Raw genomic sequence first — 17,241 nt, 5'->3', positions numbered from 1 at the left:
CCATTCCCTCTCTCCCCACTCCAGTTCCACACACACACATTCCAAATTGTCCAATTAAAAAAAAATACTGATGGCATTAAGGCCTGATTCACTAATTTTGAAAATGGTTTCTGATTGCTCCTGGACATACCTAAACTGAACCCCTGGGCTACTTGCTTTCATGTGAAAGTGAAGCATCCCCTCAATTACTCATTCAAAATGTCAAATGCATTTTGGTTCCCAAAGCTGTCAGACTAACTCCTTTCAATATCAGTAAGATACACTTTAAGTAATAATTAAAAGTTACTGTAGGTGACTTAAAATCTGCTGTAAAAATAAAATTTTTCTGCGCAAGAAGTTCCTTTCCTGGCATATTTTGCATTTGTGTACACCTAATACTTTTGGGCTTTCAGATGATTGATGTTTGTTTGTAGCTGTTAATAAAACTTGTTGCTAAAAGTGGTTACAATTATGGAGCTATTAATATGCTGTGACATCAGTCAAGTCAGTTTCCGAGTGAATCACAGTTACAAGCTTGTAGGTGTTCCATAGCTAGTTGTCAGGCTGAAATAGAGCTGTGTTAAATATAATCCAACTCTGTCCTAGTTTTTTCGGCAACAATAATGTGCTGAACACCTACAGGACTGAGGTGATAGGCACTCAGAAATCAAGACAAACTATTTATGACCACTTAGATCAATAAGATTTAAAATGTTTGCTCTTGGCTGTGATTTTCCTTATATTTAAAGACTAGGAAAGCTTAAGAAAGTCGGTTAATAAATTCATTATGAAATTGAGTCATGTAAGATGTACTTGTGTAGAGATTTCAGTCTTTTTTCTTGGCACCTATTTCACAGAAAAGGTGCATCCTCACAACCTCACGTGAAAGACTGTGATAACCTTCCTCTGAATAACTAGTTAGCACTATAGCTGACAAGCTCCATTTCCTTACATCGTTTTACAGAATACCAAAGACCAAATCCTTCTCAGATTGTATGTGGCTACAGCTGCATGGACTACATTTGGGTTAAATGAGCAGCAAATCAGGGTGTGCTCCTGACCAGAGCTGAGCAAACAGAAGGGAAAATCATGTCTGGATATTTTGGCAAATTAGATGCTGAATTTCAGTTCTTCACAATTTCACCTCTTTTGTAATCACTTTTCCCAAATATTCATTTGCACTAACTCCTGTTGGTACGAATGGTCATGGAAAAATTCATCTCAAGCCTGTAGTGGACACCTATTTAGGGAATAGACAATTTTACACATTTTAGGGAATTAAAATTATGGGCGGAAGTAGCAGGCTTCCTGCTTTTCCCTGTCAATCTGTCCTAAAAACCTGCTGTCTCTTTGCAGCAGACAGCTCCAGTGAACAGACTGAACACAAAGAAAGCCAAATTCACCAGCTAAAATGTCCTATGAATAGTTTGCCTGGTGTTATTCCCAACAGAATTATTCCCATATCCGTGTGTCTTGACTGACCCTATTGAATTCAGTGCTCCATGAGGTGTAAATCGGGCAGACTTTAGCCAGCTGCTTGAGAGCCCGAGGAACAGGGCTGACGCCACACCATACTAAAAGCTGCATAATGCTTTGCTGCCTTTTGGTTGGTTTGAGCGGGGGAAGAAACAAAAGCCTCTGGACCAGGAGTGTTGCAGATGGAAGGTACTTGGGTCACAAACGTGGCCTTTGCCTGTTAGACAGCAGATGAGAATTCAGTGGAAACAGATTAAAAAACAAGCTTCTAAGAAGCCAACTTGGTGTCCTGAAAGTCTGCAAAGCAAAGAATGGAGGGTCTGCAGAAGTGAGCCCAGAAGAACAGGTCTGATCAGAATCTCAACTGAACCGTCCTTTCCCTCTTTTTCAAGCTGTGCTTTCTTCAACCTTCTATTTAATTCTTCGCATCGTCCCTCTTTCAAGTAAAACACTTGAGACTAGATGTTAAAACTGTGAGAGAATAATTCTTACCGCACAAGGCCACAGCTGTGTAGTGGGGCCATTGTGTAAATGAGAATCAGACCCTGGATGTGCAATTGCACATGCAAAGAGATGTGCTCTCACCACACTTAGGTAAATGGATATGCAAACTAACCTGCATGAGCTGTTGTGATAATTGTGTATGCAAATATGGATGGCCAGTGAGATGAATAACTGCTAATTGCACATGCAAATTAAGTGCACATCTGTGCATGCACAGAATTGGGAAATCAACCTTTTTTTATTCCTGCTCACATAGAGTTAAGGTGACCAGATGTCCCAATTTTTGGGTCTTTTTCTTATATAGGCTTCCATTACCCCCGACCCCATCCTGATTTTTCACACTTGCTGTCTGGTCACCCTTTATGGGGTACACAGTCCACCCCTTTGAGATGAGATCTATCCTATTGTATTTAGAGTGCCAGTCATCATGGTATCAGGACTGCAAACAGAAGTGGCAAGTGTTATTGTGTGAATGGCTGTAGACTGTAACAAAAGGGGCCACACAAGAAACATCTTGCTTATCTATGCTATACACTTAACAAGCGACTGTGCAGCATCCTGGATTGTAGCTTGCCAGTATAATCAGCAATACAGAGAACTGTCTTCCAAGAGTCAGGAATACAAACCCAATAAATGTGTATCTTCTGCATAAATGAAAAAACAGACTGTAATAATGGAAAATAAGACCTGGAGGAAATGCATAAATACAGAGGAGGATGCGGAGAATCCTAGAGGGACTTTTTTGTACGCAAAAGTAGCAACTGGGTTGAATTATTTATAGTCAAGATAAAACACTGATTAAGAAATGAATGAAACCGCGAGAGCTGTGTGCAAAATTCTACCCCAAGACCTCAGGCTCCTGTCCAAAAGAAAAAGCCTGATGATCAACAGTGTCAGATGCAGCTGACAGATCTCACATAATAATAGCAGTAGAGATCAGACACTGTGAGGCTGCATATGGAAATCAGTGGCTAACCCTCTACAAAGCATTCTCAGGACTAAAAGGATTGTATCTGAAACATGACTTGAATGTTTCCATACACTGAGTGATCTTGGAGCTGCACCTCAAATAAGTGAGAGCTAGGGATCCAAATGGCCAAGCCACCCAGGTACACAGCAGATGTCCTTCCTAGAGGCCTGACCACAGACACAGGGTCATTTTAAAGTACAGGATAAAAGAGAAACAACAACTGTTCTTAATACAATGTGGTAATCACTGTGTCTATAACAGGAACACCTGCCTTAGTAAAGTCACCTGTAAATCCAGAGGGGGCTTCTTTTTTGAACTCAGTCTCAACTATCATCAACATACCCTTACTAAAAAAAATACCATAGGATTACCGCATAAATTTTTAAGGTCCCACATGGAGAAAAAAAAAAGTATAGCCATGGTAGCTTGTACTGATACCACAGCATAAGAACAGGTACCATGGGATTTTTACTGTTACCATGGAAATGTCCTCATACTGTGTAGCGTTTTGACACTGTCTGTTTTATTACAAGCTGCAACCACGTGGCCAATTGCAGAGCTCACAAAGTGGCTGGCTGTTAAGAGTTCACCACAGTTATCGCTGCAGCTGACAGCCAATTCAAACTGTCTGGATGTTGGAATTTGACCAATCTGGCAGCGATCTGTTCTAAAGTGCATGAGGAAGCTTTTTAACAGAAACAGTCCCATAAATCTCACAATGATACAATATCCATTATCTGCAAGATTGAACATCGGATTGTTTATCTACTTTCTGCATTATTTTTCCTGGTTTTCAGAGCAGCATTTGAAACACACTTCCTCAATTTATTTGAATTACTGTACCTAACTCAAAGCCTGCTACTTCAAACGGATAGTCCCATTGGCTTTGATAAAATTCTTCACATGAGAAAGGGCTACAGGATCATAGAATCACAGAAATGTGGGGCTAGAAGGGACATTGAGAAGTCATCTAATCCAGCTCCCTGGGCTGAGAGAGGACTAAAACCTAGACCACCGCTCACAAGTGTGTGTCCAATCTGTTCTTAAAAACCTCCAGTGCTGGGAATTCCACAACCTTTTGGAAGCCTATTCCAGAATTTAACTACCCTTTATAGTTAGAAAGTTGTTCCCAATATCTAATCCTAAATATCCCTTGCTGCAGATTAGGATGGGTACTACTTGTCCTACCTCCAGCAGACATGGAGAACAATTGATCGCCATTCTCTTTTTAACAACTTATACCATAATTAAAGACTATTATCAGGTCCCTGCTCAGTCTTCTTTTCTCAAGACTAAACATGCCCAGTTTTTTAACCTTTCCGCATATGTCAAGTTTTCTAAACCTTCTATTGTTTTTCTTGCTCTTACCCCTGGACGCTCTCCAGTTTGTCCACATCTTTCCTAAAACGTGATGCCCAGAATTGGACACAGTACTACAGCGCTGAGTAGAGTGTGACAATTACCTCCTGTGTTTTACATGCAACACTCCTGTTAATACAACCCAGACTTATATTAGCCTTTTTTGCAACTGCAACACATTGTTGACTCATTCAATTTGCGATTCACTATGACCCCCAGATCCTTTTCATCAGCACTACACCTGGCCAGTTATTCCCCATTTTGTAGATGTGCATTTGATTTTGCCTCCCTATGTGTAATACTTTGCACTTGTCATTACTGAATTTCATCTTGTTGATTTCACACCAATTCTCCAATTTGTCACAGACATTTTGAATTCCAATCCTGTCCTCTAAAGTGCTTGCAATCCCTCCCCAGCTTGGTGTCATCTGCAAATTTTATAAGTATGCTTTCTATTCCTTTATCCAAGTCATTAATAAAAATATTGACTAGTACTGGAGCCAAGACTGATATCTGTGGGACCCCACTAGATAGAACCTCCTAGTTTGACAGAGAACTATTCACTGAGTAGGGTCTTTCAGCCAGTTGTGCACCCACCTTATAGTAATTGAATCTAGACCACATATCCTTAGTTTGCTTATGAGAATGTCATGTGGGATTGTGTCAAAAGCCTTGCTAAATATTGAGATATATGAGTCTACTGCTTCCCCCCACTCCAGTAGGTCTGTAACCCTGTCAGAGAAGGAAATTAGGTTGGTTTGGCATGATTTGATCTTGACAAATCCATGCTGACTATTCCTTATAGCCCAATTATCCTCCAGGTTCTTACAAATTGATTGTTTACCAGTATCTTTCCAGGTATCAAAATCAGGCTGACTGGTTTACAATTCCCTGGGTCCTCCTTTTGCCCTCATTTTGAAGATGGGTATTATTTACCCTTCTCCAGTCCTCTGGGACCTCATCCATCCTCCATGAGTTCTCAAAGATCATCATGAGTAGTCCAGAGACTACTTCAGCTAGTTCCTCAAGTTACCTTAGGATAAATTTTATCAGATCCTGCCAACTTGAATACATCTAAGTTATCTAAATATTCTTTAACCTGTTCTAATCCCTGTTCTGACCTGTTTCTTCCCTCTTGTTTAAGATTTAATTGTGTTGAGTATCTGATCACTATTAACCTTTTTAGTGAAAACCAAAGCAAAATAGGCATTAACACCTCAGCCTTCTTAATGTTAGCAGTTATTAGCTCTCCTTCCTGGGTAAGTAGAGGACCTACACTTTCCTTCATCTTTCTCTTGCTCCTAATTTATTTAAAGAACCTCTTCCTATTGCCTTTTATGTCCCTTCCTTGGTGTAACTCATTTTGTCTCAACCTTTCCAATTTTGTCCCTACAAGCTCATGCTATTCAACATTTCAAATAAACATAGCAAAATTCCTATGGTCTGAAAACAAGGCTATGTTTTCACTGACAAAAAAGGAGTTTTCTCACAGTGAGGGAGCTAACTTGAATCAGCTGTCTTGTGAAATTCTAGGAGAAACTATGCACACTAGAGTTTTTATCTCAATGTAACAAGTCAGGGTAAGCCACAGGTGGGGGTATATAGGGTTGAGCTTGACTAGCTATCTGTGCCTTTTCTCCAGTAGGATTTTACAGAGAGAATGCTAATGCAAGCTCACTCTCGTCTTAAAAACACAGCCCAAACCACCAATAACTCCAAACCACATGCAAGACTGGAGGCCTATCATATTTTACATCAGTTAACAGAGGGTTTCAACCAATGGGACTGTAGCATGTAAATGACAGAGACATGAGCGATTGGCTGAGCTACTCTACCTTGTCTAGAATAATCCTACTATTCAGCAATATACCACTCAGCCAGAAATCAATCTCATCTTTAAAAAGCAAAAAAGTCTCTCTCCTTTCTTATTTCCCTAACAATCCTATCAAAACACAAATGTGCAAAAAAGAGTCCATATGAATATCTGGTTCAAGATTTTAATATTGTGTGTATCAACACAGAGAAGGAACCCTGAATAGGCAGCCCAGGCCAGGATGGAGCATATGCCCAGCAATAAAGGGTTAATAGGAAACCTGAAAGCCAGTAAATCCATTCTGTGGCACCTGAAGTGGAGACAGCTCATTAAGGATTAGACCCAGCTGGGGACAAGCAGACCAGGTGGTTTCAATAACCAGAGGAAGGACTGCAAGGCCAAAAGGGGAGAACAGAGGAGAGCTGCAGACAGGAGCGTATACCTTGGGACTGGCCTTGAAGGGAGAGGGCAGATACAGCAGGGGTGAAGGTGTTCCAGGCTGCTCTCAGTGAGGCTAGCTGCCCTTACAAAGCTCCTCTGCAACAGGGGAAGCTGCAAGGAAAGATGAAGTTCCAGGGAGAGAGGACTGGAGAACACTCCTCCATGACAGACTCCTGCCAACAGGCAAAGGGAGGAAGCAGCCCAATGAACCAGAATTTGGAACATAAGAAACAGACCCTGGCTGCTTATCAAAAGTGCCCTGGACTGGAACCCAGAGAAGGGTGGGCCTGCATTCTTCTACATCCCTTCACAGGAGGGGTGAGCTAAGTCTCAGGAGTAAAAGGGAAAGGGCTACTGCCGAAGGCCCGATTCATGGCCACTAAGACTTAGTGTTTCCATTTGAACTTTTTGGTGACTCTACATGCAATGAGGCTCAGAGGGAAGGAAGTCGTAAGAAGGAACCAAACACAGAGTGGCCTAGTAACTGCCAACGGGGCGACAAGAGACGAAAAAGGCTGCTATACCACAATTAGCCATAAGGAAGACAGAAAATCCATGCCCACACTGGTCCAGGAGCTGTACATAGACACAGTTATGATTGTCTGTTTTTACACCGTTGTGGTGAGCACAGTGGACAAGGTATACCAGTCTATTGAAATTATAACTGCAGATATGACACTATGGAAAGGACATGCATAACACAGGCCCTAAATTGACTGACTAAGCACGCTTTTGGCAGGTTCTTTGGGAAGCATCCACCCTAATACTGCTTTCTACATACACTTCTATTATTGACACACCAACTGCAGTTTAGTTCCAGTTCATAATATGTAGGTGGTTTTCAAGCAAGCTGCAGTTATGCTGTGGGTGATGGTATGCAATGCCCCTGCCACGGAATTCTCTTCCTTTGGCTGCTGAAACCATCCATGAAGTAAAGCAGAATTCATGAGGCCTTGATAACAAGGCACATTAGAAGAGGTTTTTTATTGTATATGTTTATAGAGTTATAGAAATGCAGGTCTGGAAGGTCATGGATTCCAGCCCACTGCTCCAAGTCAGGATTAAGTATATCAGCCCATCCCTGACAGGTATTTTGTCTAACCTGTTCTTTAAAAATTCCCAATGAACAGGATTCCATAATCTCCCTGGGTAACCTGTTCCTCTGCTTAACTATCCTTGTAGTTAGGAACAAGATTTTAATCTGAAATGTATATCCCCCTTACTGCAAACTACTCCAATTACTACATGTGCTAACCTCATCGACATGGAAGAATACTTGATCACAGTCTTTAGAACAAGCTTTTACATATTTGAAGACTGTTACATCCCCCCGCTCCCCCCAGACTTCTCTGCTCTAGACTAAACATGCCAAATTTTTCAACCTTTCCTCATAGGTCATGTTTTTTTAAACCCCTTTTTATTTTTGTTGCTCTTCTTTAGAGTTTCTTCAGATCTTTCTTAAAGTCCAAAACTGGACACAATACTCCAGGTGAGACTTCACTAGTGCTGCGTAGAGTACAATTATTATCTCCCATTTCTTACATATGACACTCCTTTAAATGCATCCCAGAATGACATTTGCCTTTTTCACAACAGCATCACACTGCTGACTCATTTTCAATGTGATCCACTATAATCCCCAGATCCCTTTCTGCAGTAAAGCTGCCTATTTAGTTCTTCCCCATTTTGTATTTGTGCATTTGATTTTTCCTTTCTAAGTGTAGTGCTTTGCACTTGTCTTCACTGAATTCCTTCTTGTTGATTTCAGACCAATTTTGTAATTTATTGTTATCTTTTAAATTCTAATCCTGGCCACTGAAGTGCTTACAAGACCATCCAGCTTGGTGTCAGCTGCACATTTTATAAGCATATTCTCTGCTCCATCATCCAAGTCATTAATGAAAATATTTAATAGTACCAGACCAAGATAGACCCCTGTGGGACTGCACTTGACATGTCCTGCCAGTTTGACGGTGAACAATTGATAACTACTCTACACCGTCTCTGCATTACCCCACACTTAAAGGCAGCACACGCCTTTCTGTTTAAAGTAGTATTTCTCCATATTTTATTAAGGCAACATAGATATGAACATGCATTCCTGTAGGTCAATTACATTTTCAATGACGGGGAAAAAAATGTACAATCTTTCTCAACCTGTTATAACCGGTGTTGATCACTCAGAGCATTTTACAGACAACTGGCATTCTGCAAAGCCAGCTGAGTTTTTCAGTGTTTGGGTAAAATGGCATAACAGAGTAGTGGGGCTGAGACAAAATGGGTTACTGGCTGTCATTGTGATTTGACTGATTTGATTGTGGCTTGATTTTGTTTGGGGGGTGGGGGTACTGATTTTTTTATTATTTGTATGTGTGTTATTTGTATGTCCAAATAAATAAAATGTGCTGCCCAATTACTATGCCAGCTAGATGCTCAAAACGTGTGTGCAGTTCTGTGCTTAGTTTGTACATGCAATTACGTACCAAATTAGCCATCAATTGCTGCTCTATTCTCCCTTGTCTTTATATCTGTTCACAGATTATACATTTTAGATTTCACCCCTTCATTCAGACGGCAAAACAGAACCTTGTATGAATATCACTTTGGTAGATGTACATTCAAAGTCTTCTAAATAGTTATAGTATGGTATATTATAAACATTACATGGATGGACCCATCAAAGATCAACACATTAGTGTGCTTTAGGAATCACATCCCGGTAGTCCGCATTACTGCTCCACGTACATAAATTCTTAGGCCTAGGCTATACTAGCGGGGAGGTTCGAACTAAGATATGCAACTTCAGCTACGCGAATAGCGTAGCTTAAGTCGAAGTATCTTAGTTTGACTTACCTGGCCGTCCTCACGGCGGCGAGTCGATTGCCGCAGCTCCCCCGTCGACTCTGCTTACTCCTCCTGCCAAGGTGGAATACGGGTGTCGATCAGCGGATCGATTTATCGCGTCCAGATGAGATGCGATAAATCGATCCCCGATACATCGATCACTACCCACCGATCCAGAGGGTAGTATAGATGTACCCTTAGATACAAGTAACCATTTTTGGTGTTTTTCCAGTGTTTCTTTGATAAACATCACTTGGGGGGGCGTTGTATCGGGGTGTTTTATCGGATAAATCCAAGAGTCTGAAGCTGTATAAATAGTTCTGAGGAGAAGACAACATTCTTATTTAAGTATGCTAATGGCATTTCAAAGTGCCCTGCGTGGTGCTGCAAGACCTATCTACAAGAAGACAAGATTGCAGTGATCAGAGCCCAGTGTAAACCTGTCAAATGCCACGTCAAACTGCAGTGCTGAAACATGTTAGCAACTCACAGTTTTCTAAATTAAAACGTGCACATTTCTAACCTAGCCCACAGCACTCAGCAATATGGGCAGAATAACTCAGAATATCAAAAAAATAATTGTACAAATAAATTATTCCTCAAAATAACTGGCCCAATTAAGTTTAATTCCTCTCTACACAAAGCAGATGCATATATTCTGTCAAATAGTGATGTTGAAGTAAAGTAGTTACAGCATTTCACAACTCGTCCTCATGTAGAAACCTGGCAGAGTAAAGGATTCACAGAGAACTGTGCTTTTGACTTAATAAATGTTGCACTAGAATTAATTTTACATGAATTAGAAGTGGTGAGGAAACAGCTGCTCTTAGTTAGAAAGGTTTTCACGGACAGGATCTCCTACTTAGAGTAAACTGACAGCAAAACAATCCACATAAAGAGACATCATGGAGGGAAGGGTTTCTCTTCCCCAAGCTTTGGGGTTCAAATGATAGTGTATAATCAGCATTCTTCATCTTCAGTACTGGTCTCTTTAACGCTCACTAGCACTTTTCAAACAGGTGTAATAGGTGCAGATGGACTCTAAATGTAGCTACGCTGCTATAAAGGAAATCCACATGAGATTTTCAAAAAAAGTTTAGCGAACAGTTGGGGCACTAAGGATTCCCTGATATCCTCAAATACAGATTTTTTCAGGTTGTTGGCACTTTTGAAAAGTTGAAAAAATTGGTTTGGGTTAGAAAAAAAAATCACAAAAATTTGAAATTTCTGGCAATGGAAAAATTGAAGAAAAAACTGTTTTGGGTCAAGTGAAATATGTTAAAATCTTAAGCTTTTTTTAGACATCGAAATGTTTACAAATAAAATTAAAGGAAATTTCAAAACAAAGTAATTTCAAACTGAAAAACAAACATTTTGTTTTGAAAATATTGAAATGAAATGTTTAGATTTTTCAGAATTTGTTAGGGTTTTTTTCCCCCTAAGAAAAACCAAACAAACAATTTGGCAAAATCTACTTTCTGAATCTGCATTTTTTGACGAAAAAATGTTTTTGTTCTAAAAATTTCATCCAGAGCTGGCTAGGCCTATAGAGGGGGACCATGCCTACACAGCATACTCATGCACACTGAGGAGCTGCAGAAGGAATTCAGTTTACTTGAGTCAGAATTCCTCGTGTCTGGGGCAGTGCACCTCTGGATTATCACCAGTGCCTCATAGGCATAACTGAGCCCCTAGTTAACAATAGGCTTTGCATGTCACTGTACTAGAATCAAGAGACAATGACTTCAGTCAGACATGTATTAAGAACACATTTGGGATTTAAAAATTACCATTCCAGTCATGCAGCGCACAGATGTTCTCGCTACCTCTTACATACTATTACCATAAACACATAGCACTTGCATAATAGAGCACTGACCAATTACCCTGTAAGAGGAAGCTTATAGGGTCCTCCAAAGCTTTCCAAGGCAATCTAAGAGAAGCCAAACCAGCCCATATGAATTCAAAAATGAACTTCACATTATGGAATTCACTTATATTAACAAACAATTAGCATCTTCTATAAAGTTGTTTGTATTCAATTGCAGCACAGCATTGGAATTGAAAATATCAATGAGAACTTTAGAACACACAGTGGCTCTTTTTATTTCATAATTTTATACATATTTTAATGATTAACCATACAGAGAAATTCAGCCAACCCAATCCAGACAAAGACATTACAGACTTCCCCACAAGCCCACAGCAATCACATTACTCTAGTCCAATATGTCTTAACTCTGAAATGTTAATTTAATGGAGCTGTAAAAACATTTAGCTTCTCTTCAAAGCACATGCTGGTAATAGAATAGTGGCTGTCACTCTATGACATTGTGTACAAGCAGCAGCACCATAGTTGCTTGGACTTGGTTGTCTCAAGAAATGGATAACTCTACTGCTTCCTGAGCTAGCATCTGTGTAAGTGAAGGTGGGATTTACCAACATTTTGGGAGACAGTTTGACATTTTGACAGCAGCAACCATTTTGTCTCTTGGTCAGAGTTAATTTGTGTTCTTTATTCTATCCTCAACAAGTTTTATTTTTAACTCACATTCACTTGCGTTAGTTCACCATTTGGCAAGCAAGGCTCTTGCAACAGATTGCCACATGGATACAAAGATATATAATGTTTGATTTCAGCCAATCCCAGGAAAAATGTACTGTCATGTTGTAGTACAATTAAGATTTCTATCTTGATATTAATAAGTATATGCTCTGGATTAAGGCTCACATTTTCAAAGATGAGCACATAAAAATGCACCCACACTTATGCACTTAATTTACACGTGCCATGACCATGATTGTGTTTGCAGTCAAGGAAAATGCAAACTAAGGCCCCAATCCTGCAAATTACTGCTTGCGTGTGTTTTAGACAGCTGTTACCACAATGAACTCCACTAGCTTCAAAAACATTCCAAGCAGGCGCAGGATTGTGATAGAGGTGAACAAACGCTCTCCATGCACAAATGTGAAAATTCAAGCTTCACTATAATTTATTCTATTTCGCTTTTTTTGGTCTATTGCTTTATAATTGTACAATGATCAGAGCTAGGACAGACACTTCTATCAATTATAATGATGATATAGGACCATTAATAATGAAGACCCCTGTTTTGAAGTTCTTGTCCCCACTGACATGGATGGAAATTTTGACTGAATGAGGACTGCTACACTTGACCAATATAAAGTACAGGAAAGTTACATTTATTAGGTTTAAAAGAGTTAGTAACCCATAGCTCTTATGCGATTTATCTAGACAGTAATTTCTCCATATTACAGCACTGCTGTATCTTAATGGTGAGAAGACCCTGTCACTCATTTAGGGCATCCTTCTCTGGATCAGTCTGGCTACTCCTCAGCTATTGATTCCATTTAGTAATACAAATTTCAGCGCCACTTCCTACCTCACACCTTTTCAAACCCATGAAACCTGTAACAGGTCCTGCATGCAGAAAGGCATATTTGCAGGTCACTCAATCTCCCTGGCACAGGATGTAGTTCAGGGACCATTCAGCTGAGAGAACAGTTTCCTTACTAGAAGTTCTGCATGTCTATCTGCATCTTGTGGACCCTGACCCCTCTGCCCCTGCATAGACTAGTATGGACTGAGGCTTTTTCTGTACCCATTTCACCACTGAGAAGACAGTAGAGGCTTTGATACATCAGAAGAGTTCAGCCTAGGTATTACTGGCAAATTGGCAGACACAAGAGACGTGAACGCAATTCAGCTGATGCCCAGACCATGGACAGCAAAGAAAAATGAGGCCCAAGTCAGGAGGGGAAATCTTCTGCAATTAAAAGCATTTTTAAAAGATTATTACCTACCAAGTTCAAAATCTGGCCCCTTTTCCAGGCCAGTGTTAACTCTAGCCAATCAGCGGAGGCCAGCAATGCAGGAGCCCTTAGGTTCAGTAGTGCCATTTATGTTTCCACTTCATGCTGTGTTGAAGGCCAGGCCAGCTCTAGCGAATTTCCTTCCCAATTATTTTAATCTGACCCAAGTGAGAAAACTTGATGGTGATCTGGGGTCAAGAGCCTTCTTTCCTTTGGAATACAGTATGTCAAGTTTCCTTTAAACTCTGCCATTTATTAAACTTTTCTTCCTCATTAAGAACATTCCCTTCTAGTATAGCAGAGAGTCTCATCTTCATTCAAAATGGATGATAAATTTCTCAAAAGTGGATTGTTTGCTCTGTCAGCATTCCCCCTTTCTTCATATCCTGGGGTCAATTTCTTTTCTGTTGTCATCTTCTACAGGTGATATTTTGCCAAATGCAGTATCCATTACCCTTTGTTGTGTGTCAGATTATTTTTTTTAAATTAGAATTTAGAATGCAATCAGATCTGGTCAGAATCTTGTGAATTTCAGAAGCTTGCTTAAATCTCAGTGTTATAGTCTCATGTTTGTCACAATGTGATTATTTATGATTTCTCTAATTTCCACAAAATAGGTATGGTCCTACAAAAATTGTTATTTATGTTTTTGTATTTTTTGTGAAAGAGGCAACAATCCAAAATGTCACTTTTTCCTTTCTGAAACCACCAGTAGAAATAGCTGCAGTGCTCATAAAAATATTAATACAAATTCATATTTCTAAAGTAAGGGCCAATATTGCAAATACTTATTACGAACCATAATGCCTCCTTCCCTGAGTAGTTACATTAAGATTAATGGGGCTAACTCAGGATAGTAAGCAGTGCTCCAGTAATAAGCGCTTGAAGGATGAGGCCATAATTGCAGATTTCATGAATTCAAAGACATATATTTTTATAGGCTGGAATACTAACATTCATGAGTGATTGTTCAGGAATGAGATCAAGTAAATAAAATTCTGACTACAACCATATATCTTTAGATGCTGGAATAGGAAGATGCGTTCACTTAAAGTATCAGTCTTCTCAGACTCAACAGAGTCAGCCCTTCAGTGAGGAAATATCTGTTCAAGTCAATGTGTCAGGTTCTTGGGCTCCAAAAAGTGTCTCACTAGAAATAATTTCTGAAGCAACAATACAGGCTTCTCGAAGCTCCTGTTATTGCCTTGCATGGTCCTCCAGTTGTCACAATCAAATTGACTATGAAGAGCAAATAAATCATTTGTTGAGATCTCACACCTCTTCTTCTTTTAAAATATATTCAGTTGGAGGATGCTAAAACCTCCTTCCTCTCCTCCAGGCTTGCTTGTATGCTGATAGAAGTTAATAACTTTGATTTTTATATATTTATTTTTACTTTGATTCCTCTAAAAACAATTATTTTGTATGTGTGACATCTTACTTGCACCCATCTATTCTTGTGGGGAGCTGCATTTATTGGAATGAATTTACAAGACAGATATTTGAGAGATGCAGCCAAGATGGTAGGTATTAAAATATCCATGTGCCTCTTAAGTAACAATCTCTACATTTGTTACAAATAAAAGAGATTAAAAATATATTACCAGAAAGTGACCTTGTGCGTACAGTGCAAATCATTACGCATTTTCATAATAAATTGATAGGCATGAAGAGCATGCTTATATCCTACTCTCCATATGTAATCTAATTTTAATACATCCTTTTCCCACTCAGCTTTGTGCCTTCTATCATGCTGTCCCCTATGCCTGGAATGCTCTCAATGATCTTTCTCTCCTGTTCAATCCTACCTCTTGAATTATCTCGCCTTCATGTTTCTCCCTATTACCCTTTCTCCTGAAGCATTCTGTCTTGTCTGGTTTACACTATAGAGCAGGGACTATATTTGCAAATCTGGATAAATTACTGCCTAAATTCTAAAAGAGCTGTTTAAATATTACCAGTTTAGTGTATTTAGTCTGAAGAGTTCATTGTTCACTTTGAAAAGCACTTGGAGCTTGGACACAATGTACAGCAGAAGATGCCTTTTCTGTTTAAAGTACCGTCATCCACCATCCTCTCTGGAAGGCAGCTGAGCATAAGAGAAGGATTAAGACTTGCACCATTCGTTTGTGAAGACACTGACTTCAATGTAAACCAGAAGAGAGTGAGTGCATTTTCTTATGCAAAAAAAATCTCTCTTTTTAATCCCTTCACCCTAATGCAGGTTCCTAACCCCATGTCTCACTATACACAAAACGTGCTGGGGCACTGGGCAGCCATTAGTAGGTGGCTTAGGGAAGGCAATCAGTGGATGGGTCTCTGTCACACCCCAACTCCTCAGCTGAGCCAGGCAGGGCTAGAGCCAACACATCACAGTCTCACATTCTCCTACTAAAACCCAGCAAATCTAGCCTGTCTACCCTCATGGCTGAAAGAGTCACAGCCACCAGCTGCGCTCACTCCTCTTTAGCATCAGTGCTTCTACAGCACAGCTCCAGGGTTGGTGTGAGACATCACACACACACAGCTAGAACTCTCATTCACTCTCCTCTCCCTTCCCCCCCCCCAACACACACACAATGTCCTGAGCTGCCTCACTATTTCTGCCAGGTCTATCGGGCCCTCCTCCATTAATTCATTCACTGACTACCTCCCCCACCCACCCTCATTCATGTGTTAGCCGCCTCCTCCTCTCTCCATTCACAGCCCCTCCGGACTCAGAGGCACTGGCCCTCTCTTCCCTGCCCTCCACTGATGCCCCTCAGGTCCCTCTGCCCCCAAGCAGAATCTCCTGTACCTCCCCCCAGGCACGGTCCCCACCCCTCGGGCCAGGCTCTCCCCCATGTGCACCCTCCTGATCCTCCTCGTGCTTTACACCCCCCGCCTGCCCCACCGACACCCTTCCAGCGCCCCAGGCTCCGCGCCCCACGGCCGGGCCCCTTACCCGCGTCCTCCTCGTCAAAGCTGTTCATGCAGGGGAAGTAGATGGCCAGGGCCTCGAAGGAGGCGGACAGGCTGAGCCGGCTCTGCGAGCGCTCCATGAAGAGCCCGGGGCCGGGGGCGCTGCCGGGGGCCTCGGCTGCCGCCTGCGGCTTGGGCAGCTTCGACGCCCCATTCTTCACTCGGAGCACGGCCCGCGGCGTCTTGGCTACTGCGGGGGCCTCGGGGAGGCGAGACGGGGGCTGCGGCGGCGGCGGGCAGGCGGGAGGCGGAGGGGCTCAGCCCCGCCCGCGGGAGGCTGCTGGACTCCCCGGGGGAGCTGGGCGCTGCTCCGGGGACGGGCAGAGAGCGATGGGCAGGCACCTGCCGCCGGGGTCCCTGGGCGCGATACAGGCACCGAGGCGGCTGGCGCTGGCCGGTGCCCCCGGGCGCGATGCAGGCACCGAGGCGGCTGGCGCTGGCGGAGCGCGGACAGCCGTTAGCCAGAGGAGGCTATGGAGGCTGCGGCGGCGGCAGTCCCTGGGAGAGGCGCCGGGAGGCTGGAAGGAGACACGGGCGGCAGCTGCCCAGCTTCTACTCGCCGCCTTCCTATGGCTCCCCCTTCCCCAGCGGGCGCGGCTGGCCGGATGTGTCCCCTGGCGAGCTGCGCTCCCCTCGCCTGCTCCCGACGCCCCAACACTTCATTCAGCGGCGCGCCGGGGCGGGGGCTGCCATGAAGTCATCCAGGGCGAGCGGCAGCTCCAATCAAAGCCGGCGGGGCGGGGGAGCTGATTGCGCGAAAGGGGGCCGGGCTAGCAGGCGCTAGGTTGGCCCCTAGGCTGTGCCCGAGCTCGGCTCCTTCCAGCGCACCTGCCTCTGGAGCGCTCCCCAGGGGCAGCGCCCGGGCCCTGCCACTGCGTCCTGCCGGGCGGAGCGGGTGGGCAGAGCCAGTCCCTGCTCCACGCTGTGCCCGCGCAGCCCCGCCGTGCACCGGCTGCCGTGGAGCAGGGAGCGCTGGGGTCTGCTGGAGTTCCTCGAGGGCCTGCATTAGGGGGCTGGGGGCTAAAGTCACTAGACACGTGAAGGGGGAGTGCTTGGGGAC

At 42.6% G+C, this 17,241-nt stretch overlaps 1 protein-coding gene across 4 annotated transcripts in view; it reads right to left on the bottom strand.

Moving 5' to 3' along the window:
- The window catches only part of RIMS4 (regulating synaptic membrane exocytosis 4), a 75,477-nt gene extending 58,611 nt beyond the window's left edge, over positions 1–16,866 (bottom strand). For all 4 annotated transcript variants that reach the window (XR_005587805.1, XR_005587806.1, XM_039498385.1 and 1 more), the window contains exon 1: positions 16,165–16,866. Coding sequence is in view for 2 of the 4 variants with exons in the window: in XM_039498385.1 (XP_039354319.1) it covers positions 16,165–16,261 (97 nt within the window). In the remaining 2 variants the exon portion in view is untranslated. The remainder of the gene's footprint in view (positions 1–16,164) is intronic.
- Between the last annotated feature and the right edge of the window lie 375 nt (positions 16,867–17,241).

This window comes from Mauremys reevesii, linkage group 13 (assembly GCF_016161935.1).
Source record: "Mauremys reevesii isolate NIE-2019 linkage group 13, ASM1616193v1, whole genome shotgun sequence".
Lineage (NCBI taxonomy): Eukaryota > Metazoa > Chordata > Testudines > Geoemydidae > Mauremys > Mauremys reevesii.
Note: the sequence above shows the minus strand (reverse complement) of the source record. Positions and strands in the feature narration are given on the sequence as shown.